Source organism: Pipra filicauda, unplaced genomic scaffold (genome assembly GCF_003945595.2).
Source record: "Pipra filicauda isolate LSUMZ 115617 unplaced genomic scaffold, ASM394559v2 scaffold403_size635245_pilon, whole genome shotgun sequence".
NCBI classification, from domain to species: Eukaryota; Metazoa; Chordata; class Aves; order Passeriformes; family Pipridae; genus Pipra; species Pipra filicauda.
Genome location: NW_024104536.1, coordinates 408,244 through 423,726, shown reverse-complemented (window position 1 = coordinate 423,726; position 15,483 = coordinate 408,244). Strand labels below are relative to the sequence as shown.

At 38.0% G+C, this 15,483-nt stretch overlaps 1 protein-coding gene across 6 annotated transcripts in view; it reads right to left on the bottom strand.

The window, feature by feature from the left end:
- Nucleotides 1-15,177, bottom strand: part of DOP1A (DOP1 leucine zipper like protein A) — a 61,559-nt gene extending 46,382 nt beyond the window's left edge. For all 6 annotated transcript variants that reach the window (XM_027743197.2, XM_027743202.2, XM_027743201.2 and 3 more), the window contains exons 1-4: nt 15,103-15,177; nt 4,152-4,343; nt 2,932-3,113; nt 684-854 (exon numbers count right to left, since the gene is read on the bottom strand). In XM_027743197.2, coding sequence (XP_027598998.1) covers nt 684-854; nt 2,932-3,113; nt 4,152-4,289 — 491 coding nt within the window. In that variant the 5' untranslated portion in view covers nt 4,290-4,343; nt 15,103-15,177. The remainder of the gene's footprint in view (nt 1-683; nt 855-2,931; nt 3,114-4,151; nt 4,344-15,102) is intronic.
- Between the last annotated feature and the right edge of the window lie 306 nt (nt 15,178-15,483).

Sequence of the window (15,483 nt, the reverse complement as noted above, 5' to 3'; positions counted from 1 at the left end):
ATGTAAGCTTTGTTTGCTATCTTACATTCAGTTCAGATATGTATTTTAGACCAGAAATAATATGGCAGTACTAGCTTAGAGGAAACTCATGGAAAAGAAACAAGCAGCATGTTCCAAACGTGTTATATTTGTCAATCCATAAAAGAATCATAGAATTGTTTAAGTTGCAAAATATCTTCAAAATCGAGCCCAACCATTAACTCAGCACTGCTAACTCTACCACTAAACCCTGTACCTAAGCACCACATCTACAGTCCTTTTAAATACCTCCAGGGATGGTGGCTCCACTACTTCCCTGGGCAGCCTGTTCTGATGCTTGACAACCCTTTTAGCGAAATAATTTTTGCCAATATCCAACCAAAACCTCCCCCGGTGCAACTTGAAGCCATTTCCTCTTTTTGTTTCTTTGCCTGTTACTTGGAAGAAGAGACTGACGTAATATACTAAGTCTACTTAATGTCAATTCCTTTCAATAGGAGGAACAACTAACAGCTAATTTGTCCTAATCAATACTAAGAATCTTCTACCATACTATTCTAATGCAATTAATAAGACAGGATGAAATTAAATACCACTTATCTTAAAAAAATGAAATCCACAAGTATTCAATGAAAACTTACAGAAAAAAACCCAAACAAATCACCAAATCAAGCATATCACGTTAGTAACATATCTATCCTTACCTCTCATAATACTCTGATCCCTCCTCTAACCCAGGCAGAATCCCAGTTAACAGTCCTTGCAGTCCTGGTTTCAATGTTTTCCCCAAAGGCAGGTAATAGATCTCATACAGACTCAATAATGTTGGTTTGACAGACATAGCAGCATTGGCAAGGAGTGGAAATAGTCCAGAACTGCAAAAAATAAATTTTATCTTTTTTAAGGAAGCTTCTCATGTGACAATTTCATTTCTATTTCAAGAGTGCTACAGGCATATCCAATGTAGTTATTATAAGGATCAGATTTTTGTCTGATATGACTGACTGCATTTAGATGGACAAGTTGGTAAGTCAAGGCCAATATTATGAGCCTTAGCAGTACTGGGATAACAAGCACTGAAGGCCCAGAGATGACTCTGTTTTTCACCAATAAAACAAATATGATAAACCAGAAACATCTCTGCATGACAGAATGTTAATTTTGTCCATGCTGAACTACATCACAATGAAAATTGTATTTAAAAATACATTTGCTTTGCACTTATTAAGAAAAAACAAGATGAGATCAATTTGAGTAAATTTACGGAAATTATTTTCTGTAAGAAAAATAATGATGTTTTACTTCAGCAGGTTACCTAAAGGTAAAATTTACAATATTTATACTGTTAAGTAGCATAAAGTATATATTTATTTCATAAATTCAGTCTGAATACAGATTCTCCAATTAACAATAAACCCATGGTTCATGTTGTAGCATTCAACACCGGAAGTATGTTTTGAGTTTACTACGAATGTCAGTTCATGAAAGCTACAAATGTGATCAGTTCAGAAGTTACCCAGACACTGGAAACATTTTTGCTACTGCTACTGAATATCACAAATTATTGCAGACTGTATCGATAATCAAAGTCATAGAAGCACAATTGCAATTTGCAAAATCACTAAGGACTCAGGTTAGAAGACCCCTGACACACGAAGAAGAAAATGGAAAAACAGTAAAAAAGGTAAGTTTAAGAAAGGGTCTTGAAATCTACACCTACAAATGTACTATTAAAAAAAAAAAATCTTTGTAGATACAGTGTTATCCATACCAGAGGGAAAAAACCCACAAAACTCTTTCCAAACTACAAAACTTTTTGTAAAAATTATTTTTGCCTTTATCTGTTTAGAAGAATTAGGCCTTTACCATTGTCATTTGGCTTCTTTTTTCTACAGAAAATGCCTTTTTGTTCAATAACCAGCACACTACCCCACAGTCTCTTTGTAAGGCTATTACTCATCCTTCAAGATTCCATGTTCAGATGCTGGCATTCTGCTTTCATGAAAAATACTGGAATCTTTGATAATGCCTTAATGTGAATGTCTGTCTTCTCCCAAGCAGCAGTAACAAGGGCTTTTAGTTAGATTACACAGGGTAGCATTTTCAACTATCCTAGAACTTATTGTTAACGAGAGATTGCAGATACTGAATCACTGCACAAGCAAAAAATGTGAGCTATGAGTTCCCAGGCACACAATTTATTTCCAAGCATTAATACACACCTTTGCTACCTAAACAGAATTCTGTTTTACCCTAATATTTTTCAAACTGATGAAATTTTAATCTCCAGGGATAGATAAAGAATAAGAACCACATGTGACTTGTGCGTATATACATATGCACACACCCCTCTATGAATTATATAATAAATAACTTCATGTCTGTCCCACTCCACCCAACCAAAAACCTAATGGAGGTTTAGGAATCAGAATATGTTCACTATTCTTAACTTTTCAAGTTTATTCTTCCTTTTCGTTATCATCAGTTCCAGAGACTGACAGTGAGAAAAAGTTTGTACTTGTCCCCCATTCTAACAAAACAGACAATCTTTCTGTTCTGTTCATTTGATGACAAAGTTTCTTTCAACAAACTATACTCAATTTTTTTTCCAATATCACTTAAATCACAACAGAAAAATGTAATGTGAACACACTGAAATAGATGTTCACACTTCACATACTGTACATATATGCACAAAACTTTGTTTATTTCAAGGAAATAACAATCAATTCGAGATTTTCTAGTACTAAAGTCAGTTCTTAAATATTTAAGTGGTCTGTTTATCTTCTAATATAATATACAATAGTCAGGAGAAATGCACTAGACAAACACCAGTAACATAAGGTAAAGAAATTGATTCTTGCTATGCAACAAAGTGTGCTAATATAAGAAGTGGGAAACCAAAAGCATCTCAACTAAGCATTTGGAATGGAGTTGTTTAAAATATTGTACCTGTACAGGAAAAGATCTTTGGCCAAGCGCTTGGGCCCAATGATTTTGAAAATTATCTCGTACGTTTCAAGTGCCTTCCGATGAACCCCTCCTGGCAAAGCTGGATGAAGACATTGTGCCAAGCGCTTGCCTATAGTCAGCTTTTTCGGTACTACCTGGTACTTCGCGTTGTTCTGGAGCACCTGATAAATCAACACATTAACAACAGCACAAAACAAATTAAAGTGCACTTTTATAAACAAGTTCCTGAACGTGGTCAGTAAGTCACCACACATACCTATGTTAAAACACAAAAACCCCCACTTCTAAAATATACCATGAGCTTTTTTCTTTGCCATGCCTTTCACTTGTACACTTGCTATAGGTGCCAAGGCATTTAAAACTTCACTTGCAATGGGCATCTTACCTACAGCTTGTCCATTTCATTTTACTCATCTTTTTGAGGATAAAAATTGCTATTTCCATCCACAGTAGCTCAAAGAGGACTATTAAACTGTGGGAGGTGAGCCTGGGATAACTTTAAGAAAATATCATAGAGTGAGACAACATGCAGCACTTTACCACTACCTGAAACTATGTAATCATTTCAGGACTGGAACACAGAGTTGTATTTACATATTTAGGTTTTATTTTCCCAATATCATAGCCTTGACTTTGCATAAAAATGCAGCAAGAATCAGTCATTCTCCTGAGTGAAGCTCCCTGGAAACACATACAACTGATTAAAACAAGATTTTTATGGATATTTATTTGTAAACTGCTATTAAAGATTGCAATGATATTACATATTCAACTTACTAACTGTTAAAATGAATCTGAATGATAACATTCTCTGGTCAACAAATGATTTGAGCCCCATTTTATCATGCTTTCTAAAAATACTGCTGATGTTTATATTGGCTACTATTTTTTACACTATTTCAATAATATTGAATGATATTATAAGTAAATGTTAGTAATAAAAAAGATGTTGCATTTATTTCCAGTAAAAAAGTAAATAACTTCTTTTACTTACAATTACAAAGGGTTCAACTCTAAGTCTTAGAAAGGCATTTGTTTGATTTATTTGCTCCTTGCACACACCCAACATTTGGCTCAGATTGCTAAAATATTTGCAAGAGTATTAGATGGTTGGAACCTTGCACTTCTGTACTGTTACACCCATTACAATACCCTCTGTCAATTCCTGAATCTTTTCCAAGAGCACCTGCCAGGCATACCTTGTTTAGTTTCCCAAGTGCCGATATTAAATCTGCCCATTCACTTGAATATTCAAAGTTCTTCAGTGCTTTGTCAACAGCTGCTACATAGTTTCTGTACTTGGAATCAGTCAGTAGCTCCACCTCCTCCGTGTTCATCCTCCCACGGTGTCCCCACTAGAGACCAGCTTGCAATTCATGTACAGACATTACCTGTTTAAAATTTAAAATAAAAAACCCTGAAACCATTGTTCACAGAGACATATTGTTAAAATAATTCTATAAAAAAACCACTACATTTTTCTCAGAGGCATTAAAAATATCAATCTGAGATCAGTTTACAACCAACCCTTAACAAAAGCTAACATACTGCGAAAAAATATTAACAAATATTTAACACGTCCAAAGCCAAGTCCTATTAAAAAAATCCAAACAAATAATCAAAAACCCACAACATCACAAACCAAAGAAAAATCCCTAGAAAATCAATGCCCTGTTTATCCCAAAAAGCACTGCTTGTTCTAAACAATGCAACAAAGGGATTTTTCATTTTCTTTTTTACTTCCTCTGGGTCCATCACCAGAAATCCACACCTTTTAACAAGTCAGCCTTTCTGCAAACAGAAGACACCAATCTTTCTGAATCACTTCCAGGCAGAAGACAAGAATGAAGGATACAAACAATAGTTACATGCTATTCAAGAGTACCTCTGTGCATTGACACTTCCTTGCTATTCCAATCCAGTGATGCAACTCTACTTTGTTTTAATATTATTGTCATCCATGCACAACAAAAGTACATGTTTACCAGTGTTCTGTAATCATAGGTTTTTGCAATTTACTCGACATATTTTCATCCCATGGTAGTCTACACCAAGTAATTAAGACGTACTAGATTCAGAAACACCACTTCATACTTTTATAGGTCATGGACTATTTATTTTAGTAGAGATTTAGGAAAGATGCAATAATTTTTTAAAGGAAATGAGCTTTTAATGCTGCTTTCACCTCAAGCAAATACAGCTCAATAGGAAAATCCTATTGTAGCACATCTGTGCAAAAAGGCAGATTTAGCACCCCTTTTAATGGGGGTCTTGTGGGAAACCTTTTGAGATCTCTCTGATTCTTGGCTTCAGAAAAGACTTCACACTCAGCAGATGTTGCTCTCTTCTGCCTTGATTAAAGGAAAATAGGAAGAAAATTATGTGCAGAAGCACAGGCTGAAGCATGGTAGACTGAAAATAACCAAGCAAACCATGGAACAGGTATAAAGCAGCTGTATTCATCAGACTGTCTACCAGGTATGATAAGGAAAGTTCCAAGAACAAAGAAGAAAGGGACAGATAAAATGAAAGAAAAAGAGTTGGATGGCAGGAGTGAATAAAAAGGCCAAGAATCACAAACCATCTTGATTCTGATGGCAGACTAGTAATGACAGACTGTATCCAAGGTACAACAGAAATGCAAACCATTACTTAAAAACCATATCCTGGGTGTCGAATTGATAGATTTCACTGTACTTTGCTGGCATAAGGCACTTAGATCACACTTTTTATTAAAACAAAAATAAATTATTGTGGTCTCATTTTATAATAACCATCATTGGATTAAGTCCAGAAATAAGTCAAGTTTGCTTTGAAAAAGCTTTAAATGTCAACAGATTTCTCAGAGACAGTTGCACTACCACCAGTGTCTGATCTCCAAAAGTAAAAGTAAGTATTAATACTAAAAAAGAAGAAAGAACCAACATACAAAGGCATCACAATTCTAATTTTTCCAGGCACAAAGGACGGAGAAAGAACTTGACACATCAAATAATGCTTGCTGAGTGAAAGCATCAGTATCTTTTTTTATCCAGCTAAAGCATAAATGCAAGCACTTATGGCTAGTGTGAAAGACTCTGTCTTCCTCAAGTGCTTGAAAAACCTGAAAGCTGAGAATGGCCTGATTCAGGATTATAAATCCTGATAATTATCAATACTGATAATCCTGGCTGAACAAAACCAGGCTGAACACAGGGTTAAACAGGTAGGGTTTTTTTCAGACTTAGTGATGAGAACCATCTCTTTGTTTTAAAATGCATTAACAACTTTGACTGAATAATTATACTTTTAGACAAATCTATTGCACGCTGGCTGTGCAAATTTAATCATTAAGAAGTTTTATATAGAGAAGAAAAAACATACTCTGTTTTCTTACTATTCTATGGTTATGGTTTCATTTTTCTTCCTTAAAAAAAAAAATTATGCAATTTGAGATGATGGGGAGACAAAGAATTTCTTGCATATTTTTTCCCACAATGAAATTTCAGTCTTAAACAATATACCTTCCAAACCATATGACTAGCCATAATAAGCCAGGCACACAGAGAAGTTACTATGTAAATACTATATACTATTTTTATAAACCTGTGACTGTTTTTATTCTACGATCACTGAAACTACAGGAATGCCCATTTTTATTAGTTCTCATATATAAAAATACACTCATCCTACAGGGCTTACTTTTTGTTTAGTCTGAAGATACTTCAAAACGTAGTTTTTAATTTTTTCTTGTTTCTATTATGTATTCTTATCAATACTTTCCTGTTCTCTTCATTTGTAATAAAACTGCAGATATAACAACATTTAATTTTACAGCTAATATTTCAATACAATGTTAAACTTGTTAATGTCTATCTCCTTAAAAGTATCACACCCTTATTCTTTCATAATTTACTACTCTGTAAAATGAAATAAATAATAAAATTTGATAGATCGAAAAAATTGTAAAATAGCAGTTTATGCTACATCATCAAACAGTCCAGAGGATAAAGCATTTATCTTGCCATTACACAATCACCATTTAGCATGAGGGCCAACTTTCCAAGGAATGTTCTTTATTTGTTTCTCTTTTTAAACAAAGGTACGAAGAGTACAATCCTTTGTTTTGCTTTGGGGGTTTTTTTTGCATACCAGAAGTTTCTCAGATTGAAGTTTAGCCACTCTCATGACTCTGGACATAGGCAATCTCTGACCTGTTAGATGGCCTTGCCTTTTTCAATGGAAAAAATAAATGGCAATGCCTGAGCAGAAAGTTAATTATCAATGAGGAAGAAACTACCTAAGAAGTGCTATACACTTCCAAATAATTTCCTATTACTATATTTTAAACACAAGTGATTACAGAAGTAGGTCTTGACACTTACTACCTTCTATTTCACCTTCTCAGGGGGATTAAAATACAGACTCCACACAATTCTGGGTATACCTGGATACCTGTGGAGTCTTAGTGTATGACTTTGACAAGGAAAGCAATTGCCTGGGCTGTGGATCTTCTTTTGCGAGGGGTTATGTATAGCGTGTTCACAGAGCAGCCTTCAATTCTCTTCATCAGTAAGGTAGTGTTGGTTTTCCTCCAAGTCATGTTAAAACAATACTGTTACAGCTGTGTTTTCCACAGCAAATGCTCATCCTTCATAACTTATGTGCCTAAGAGCCTTCTGTGTCACATCAACACAAACTATTCACCTAAGAGGCTCTAAATGGTTTACACTGAGGCTAAAGAAACTAGGAGAAGAACAACAGCTTCATCAAATCAATTCAATAAAAGCAGCTTTCATCTAGAATCTATTTAGATTTAATCACAAGGTTGTAAGACTTCCCACTGATTCATAAGCTCTCCATTATCTGTTGTACCCCAAAGCTCCTCTTCAGGTTTGATTTGCTACTGTTCCACTCTTACATTTTTCAAGCCTCACATAATTGCTCCACTTGTCTCCTTCACACCAATCTGCAAGAGTGAAACAGTCGCTTGCTGGTACAGGTCCAGGGGCTGATGGCTGTGGAGGACAAATCTGCATACATCACGTCACTTCAAGAATTCTTAAGATTTGTTCCAATAACCGTAAGAGCCGGAGCTCAGAAGCTTGCTCCCTTTGAATTACTCAAAGTTTCAGCTTTGCAATGCAATATTTCAAGGCATTTCTAAAATTGTTTACCATTTAAAGCATGGCCATGGGATGTACAGTAAAAGAACTAATAGATAATTAAAAAGCAGATGAGAAAAATTTCTAATTTCACAGCATTGAGCTTTTTAAGCCGTGTATAGTGCCCACATACTAAGCTGGCAACTGCAGAAACACAGCTGATTATTTCTAGATTGACTTTCCACAAATTCCTCATTTTAGAACTTTTCAAAGAGACACCTCTAATGTCTTCTGAAGAATAAGAACCATTTGAGCTTGTTATTTTGGCCAACTGCTATTCAGTAGAGTAACAAAAGAAACCTCCCATTACACAAACAACCAACACAAAAGAACCCCACCAGACAGTATTATTAACTATAATTAGCCATGATCTCATTAGTATCCTGCAACAGTCTACTTCACTTAATAAGATTGAATATCGTGATTAATAACTTTCCAGTACACTTTTCTACCTAGTCATATTCACAAGTGGAAACAGTGCATTGTATTTTTCCACAGAAACATCAGCACTGTTCTAGGTGTTCAAATTTCTTTCCACAACAAAATTAAATCAAATCAAACCAAACTAGCATAACAATCTGTGCATTACCCATATTGGCAACTTCTAAATCAACACAAGGTGTTTTCCTGAGAGTGATTCTCATATCAAACAAGAATTAAATGAGAGAAAACTTACGGTTTGTACTATAGAGATTAGATTAGGTACCCAACTGGATGTGCTCCCTCCTCACTTATGAATCTACAAAACACGTTTATTATTTATTATTACACCAAAAAAAATTGTCAGCAAAAAGAAACTGAGTACATTTTTCCTTCTTTTGCACATTTGTCACAGAAAAAAAAAAAGACTAGTATAAAACTCTAAGTCTGGCACTGAGCACAGTCTGACAAAAATACATAAGGTATGTAAAATGTTCTTTCTGCTATTACTGTCATACGGTATTCCAAAGTATGACTTATATTAGACATGAGTTCATAAAGAGGAACAAGTAACAAGCTTAAAAATTCATAAGGAACATACAATAAGCCTTCTCAGGATTCAACTTCTCTATTCAATGTTTAAGAAAACAAATTTATAATTATAAACAAACACTAAGTGAATTTGCTTTAGAGCATAATTTTTCAAAAATAAAAAAGTATCACATCTATGTCTGTTTGTTAGAGGGGAGAAGAAAATGACCAAACACTTCTCAGTCTCGTTGGCAAATATGTCTCTTTGAATTGCCTCTTAAAAACTGAGTTTAGGGTGACATTTTAATCCCTCTACTCAATTCTACTTTATTACACCTTCTCAATATATAACAGGTGAACTACAAAATAGTTTGACGTACTGGACTGAAATTTTGATTTTGATTCCTGACTCACCAACAGAACACTACTGATTCCTTTTCTTTCAGCCCTTGAGCACTGTGCCTGCATACTGCTCAGGAATACCTCACTGTTTCTGGCAGAGTATAACAGACATCATCTTTTCTAGAGTTAAGTACTTCTGCACTTCATGAACACCAGAATCTTACACTAGAACTTCTACTTTTAAAATATCAAATTCATCTTAAGATCAAATTAAATATTCAAATTTCACAGATCTGAACTTATGACACTCACTAAATGAAAGATAATGATTTGCATCTTTGTTACAACTCAGGTCAACCATCAACTGCAAATATTTTCTTTTTCCTATAACAGTTTCCTATGTCTTTTCCTTTCTTGCAATAAGTGATTGCTGAGTTATCTATGTAATATATTATAGCTTAATCAACATTCACTTTACATCTAAAAATCAAGAAAGTTCCACATAGCCACACTTTTTATTCTAAAGTACACAAAAACTTCTATCATGTCTTACTAAAAAACAGATGGTAATTTAAGTCAGAATAACACAACATAGAGAAAAATGGTGAAATGCTTCCTTGAATCTGTAGTTATCCTTCAATGCTCATTTTCAAGCACTTTTTTTGTCTCCTTCTTCCCTTTGTTGACCACTGTATTTGAACAACCAATATTTCAATCTAAATCTAGAACTGATCCCTATATTCAATTACACATTTGTAGAAAAAAAAACCAAAACAAAACACCTAGAATTTAACCTGGACTCATTTGACATGTTTGCAGAGGGTTTCCTCCTGAAACTTTATTTCATCTCAGTTCCCAAATTTACCATCTTTATGCACAACTTAAATCCTAAATTTTGGCAGCAATACATTCATCAAAGAAACAATTTGGGTAAAGGCATTTTAAAAATAATCTTCATTTCATTCAGCTGACATTCTAACAATACCAAATGCAGAATATAACATTTAAGATTTTGTTGTTGTTGTTTTTAATCATAGAATGGCTTGGGTTGGAAGGGACCTTAAAAAGCATCTAGTTCCAACACCCCTGCCACAGGCAGGGACACCTTCCACTAGAATGACATGTAACCTCCTGGAGTCACCAGTCACTTGGACAATGCTGAGCCAAACAGAAACATAAAATCCTTACTCAGAAGTTAAGTGTTAACATTGTATATAGTGTATCAACTACTGTTCCCTGGACCAAAGGAAACTGTTGCCTGCTGAAAAAAGCTTGGCTTTGCACCCTGGGTTGGTAAGGCCTTTTTTAGCTCTACACAAGCAAACCTGCAGCATCACACAGCGTAAGCAGTTTCCCCATCTTCATAAAAAGATCCTGAGACTGCATATTAGAAATAAGGCTGTTTGGATTACTCTAAACAGGATACGGAAGGTATTTACCTGTCATAGCTAAATCCATGGTGACCACACAAGTTCAGTGGGTTGGAAAAAACCTTATGAAAGAGCAAACAAGCATGTTGTGGTGCGAGTGCAGCTGCACCCTGCCCGTGTCTCCCACACCACCTGCCAGCACCATGAGCTTGTGCTCTTCCTGTCCCAGTAGAACTGCCTGGCACTCACATGCAGCCGCTGGACCTGGCGGCTGCTGCCTTCTCTGCTGAGCAACGCTTGGTAAGTACACAACTTCAAATAGTTATCTTCTCTCCAGCTGCCTGAGCACAGTAACAGGACAAGCTTCCTAAAATAAACTGCAACTTATTTTCACTTTTATGTGTTTCAGCCTCATGCCTTCAAATGGTCACTATACCCTCTCTGAAAAGACTGCCTTTTTAACTAGCTAGCTTCCCTCTTCCAATCTTTTCCAGTCATATACTGATGGAAGACTTACCTTGAGGTATCATTTTTCTTTCTTATTTTTTACTCTTATCAAGCTAGTAAGTCCAATTAATATAGTAATACAGTTAAATAAATAAATAATAACAAAACCATAGCAAACATAACGATGAAGTCAACTCAAACCAGTATGATGACATCTAAAGATATATTTTACACATTTTGCTTCAAAGGAGAGTTTGCCGACTTCCACTGCGACTTCACACTGAGACTTCTCTTTAAATATTCTGATACACAGTTTAACACAGAATCTACCAACTTAACAACAACAACAAAAAAGGTGGCTTGGTAATTTATTCATTTATTCTTTGCTCACAATAACTTTAAAAATTGAAGATTTAGACAAATCTTTCATTTATCTATATCTATTGTTCTAATAATATGTAGCTTCAGGTGACTTTAACATTCTGTCTCCAAACAAATACGATACTTCTTTTCACAAAGGCATGTCAGAAGTTCTCACATCCTTATCATTGCCTTACTTGGGTAACCTAATACAATGCATTCAGGCAAGACTTTGTCCAGCTTCCTTTTTTATTATACCCTGAGGTCTAAGATATTAGTAATTAATTAATTTCAAATTTCAACTAATTTTGATCATTTTATTCTGATTTTAATTCTGAAATAGTGTCATATGCCAAATATATACCTACACATCATCTAGATTGTGGTTACATTTTGCAATACATCTGATTTCACAGTTCTACAGGTGGATTTCAAAGGAATTCATAAAGTAGAATCCTCTTCTGACTATTGGGAAAACAGGGGCTGGACCAAAACTTGTTTGCTCTCCTTATCCTCTGAAGTAATCCAAAACAGACATAAATAAAAGGTTAAATTCCCTTTTATTTCTTCAAATTATACTAGAAACTAGAAAATTAGGCAAAGCACCATTCCTTCACTTTTTTATGCTTATACTGAAGTACAAATTTCTGATAAAATAGGAATGTGTTGACTAGTGAAACCATTTACTGATTCTCTTTGGTGCTTTCTTCTCATTTCTTGTTTCAGTTATTGGGGGAAAATGGTTGATCCTGCAGTGTTTCTTCTCCCCAGCCTGTCAGAGGGAAACACATTGCTTGCTGTTTCTATTTATCATTCAACTTCTTTTCAGCTACAAGTCAGGGCAACGTGATTATTAATCGGAAAGACAATTTATTTGCACACAGACCAATTACTTCTATTTTCTATTTCATGCTTTCGCAGGTCTATTTTTCTCCATCATTTTCAAAACAGGTTTTTTTTACAACATACTTCATACCTCTTCTTGGTTCTCTTCTACACCCTGCATATTTATTAATATAATACAGCTTCACAAAAGTAAAAAGCATTTTCAGCCAGCCCAATCCAGCAGTCATTCCTAGTTAAGTAAGAGGACACTAAAGGTGGACAACAGTAACTCTAGCCAAGAGAACTAAGCCAACAATGGAAGCATCCTCTCTTTATTGAAACAGAAAACAATGGCAGAACACAGGCTGAGCCCATTTAACACCCGTGTGCTGGTCTGGGCTGCGGTACAGCTACTTCTCTTTACCATGGCTGTTACGGGGCTGTGTTTTGGATTTGTGCTGAACACAGTGTTGATAATATAGAGATGTTTTTGTTATTGCTGAGCAGGGCTTACACAGAGCCAAGGCCTTTTCTGCTCTTTGTACTTCCATGCTGGCCAGGGGGCTGGGAGTACATGGGAGGCTGGGAGGAGACACAGCCGGGATGGGTGACTCCAGCTGGCCAAAGCGAAATTCCATACCATATGACACCACGCTCTGTATATAAAACTGGAGGGAAGAGGGAGGAAGGGAAGGATGTTTGGAGTAATGGCATTTGTCTTCCCAAGTCACCATTACATGGGATGGAGCCCTGCTCTCCTGGAGATGTTGGAATACCTGCCTGACCATGGGAAGCAGTGAATTAATTCCTGTTTTTGCTTTGCTTGCATGTGCGGCTTCTGCTTTCCCCATTAAATTGTCTTTATCTCAACCCACGAGTTTTCTGGCTTTACCTTTCTGATTCTCTCCTTGATCTCGCTGGTGGGGGAGTGAGCCAATGGCTGCATGGGGCTTGGCTGCTAGCTGGGGTTGAACCACAACAACCAGACAAACTGCAATCTTACCTACATAGTTTGCTGTGCCTGCAATGAGTATCTCTAATGGTCAGCGTAGCGTGCCAGCATTTTTACTCAAGAAAAGCAGTACCAGTATAAATATGGCCTAACTTATGAACTTAACCATCCACTCAAATGCATAGCCACTCCACTAATGGAAGATGTAAGATAACTTGTCTTTGCAAGATGCTATTTAAACACCTACCGTCCCAGGTGCTACCAACAAGTTGGGAAAGTAAGACATTCAGTAAATTAGAAATGCAGCCTCTCCCTATCTCATTTACAGGCTGCTTAGTTTCCAAATGGGCCAATTCTCATTTCAATGAAAACAAAACCAGGAATTATGCTGTAAACATTCTGCCTGTTTCCCAACTGACATTCCCCCTCATGACATTTCTAGATGCTATATTGAAAATGACTGTACATTTTGGATAATCACAATATTTAGACATCACACTATTAGACCTGCAAAAGCTGCTGTATTTCAGCCGGTTTTTGAAAAGGTACCAACATTAAAAAAAAGAAAAAATCAACCATAAAGAGCAAATCTGACTGCCAGGCCTGCCTAAGTATTTAACACAGACAGACCAAGCCTTGGTAGCAAAACGAAAGACTAGGATCTTCAACCTTATACTGGGCCCCCTTATCACCTGCAAGTATCTAGCCAGTTACTATTTAGATACAGTCTTCTCACCACTTCACACTCCTACAGTTGGAATTCAGGTATCACATTGTGCAGTTAACCTGAGAATCATAACACTTTCACTATTGCTGAATATCAAAAGAAGATCCAGGAGTGAAAGGGTTCTTGCAATCAGCAATGAAAACACAAGGGTTGAGTCACCCTTGGCTCATCAAAACCTGCACCTCATATCTAACATATTTTAGGTCACTTAAAGAGATAAATTGTTTAGGCTTTTCTAGTTATGGTCACAAGTATGAAAATGCTATTTCTAAGAAATATATAACACCAGAAGCCGTCACATATTTGTGCTTTTCAAACAGGCACCACAAGATTTGAAGCCATCCCTCATCAACAGATGAAATTTAACCCTGCACCACACAAACCAGGGACAGCCGTACACCCCACGCATCCTCCCAAACACCACACACAATTCCAGCAGTCGGGCCAGACCCAAAAGAGGCCCACAGCCCTCAAGGTCAAAGCAGGACGGCCCTGGCAGCCCAACGCCGGGCTCATTCCCCAGCGGGAACAGGTCGCCCGAGGAAGCTCCTCCACGCAGGGCGAAGCCAGGCCCCGCCGCGCAGTGCCGGGGTGGGGGCGCGGGGAGAGGCTCCGCACCCCGAAACCCGGCAGGGCGCCGCGGGGGGGACAGCAGCAGGGGCGGGCAGGTGCCACAGGTTAATTGATGCGGCGCAATTAACAGGCTACAACCGCCGACCCCAGGCTGCTCAGCACCTGCCCCTCGCGCACTGCCCAGCACGGCCCGGCGGTGCCCGCGGAGAGAAGAGGAGTCAGCAGGGGAGGGGAGAGGAGGGGAGGGGAGGGGAGAGCTGGGCAAAGCAGGGCAGAGCAGGGCAGAGCAGGGCAGAGCAGGGCAGGGCAGAGGGCCGGCTCCGCTCGGCTCCACTCCAGGGGCGGACCCTCCCCGACACCGGCGCGGCGACAGGGAGGGACGGAGGGAGCAGAGCAACCGGGGCCCGCAGCCCGCCCGTACCGGGGGATGAGACGAGGGGGCGGCGGGAACGACGTTACCTGAGCGATCCGAGCCGGAAGAGCCCGACCGACACCGGCACCCCCGCACCGCCCTGACAGCTCCCGGCGTGCCCCGCGCCCGCCGCGCCCCGCCCGCCCCGCGCCGCCGCGCTGCGCCCCATGGCGGCCGCGGCCGGAGGGGCGGGTGCGCGGAGCAGATGTGGGTATGGATATGGGTATGGATATAGATATGGATCTGGGTATGCGTGTATACTTATTTTGCCTAATCTTCACATAGTTTACCAAATATAGTGCAGGTAAAAATAGAAGGCAGGTGGTAATTTACAAAATATGCTACAGGTTACCCAGTGAACCTGTGGATGTCCCATCCCTGGAAGTGTTCTAGGCCAGGTTGGATGGGGCTCTGAGCAACCTTGTCTG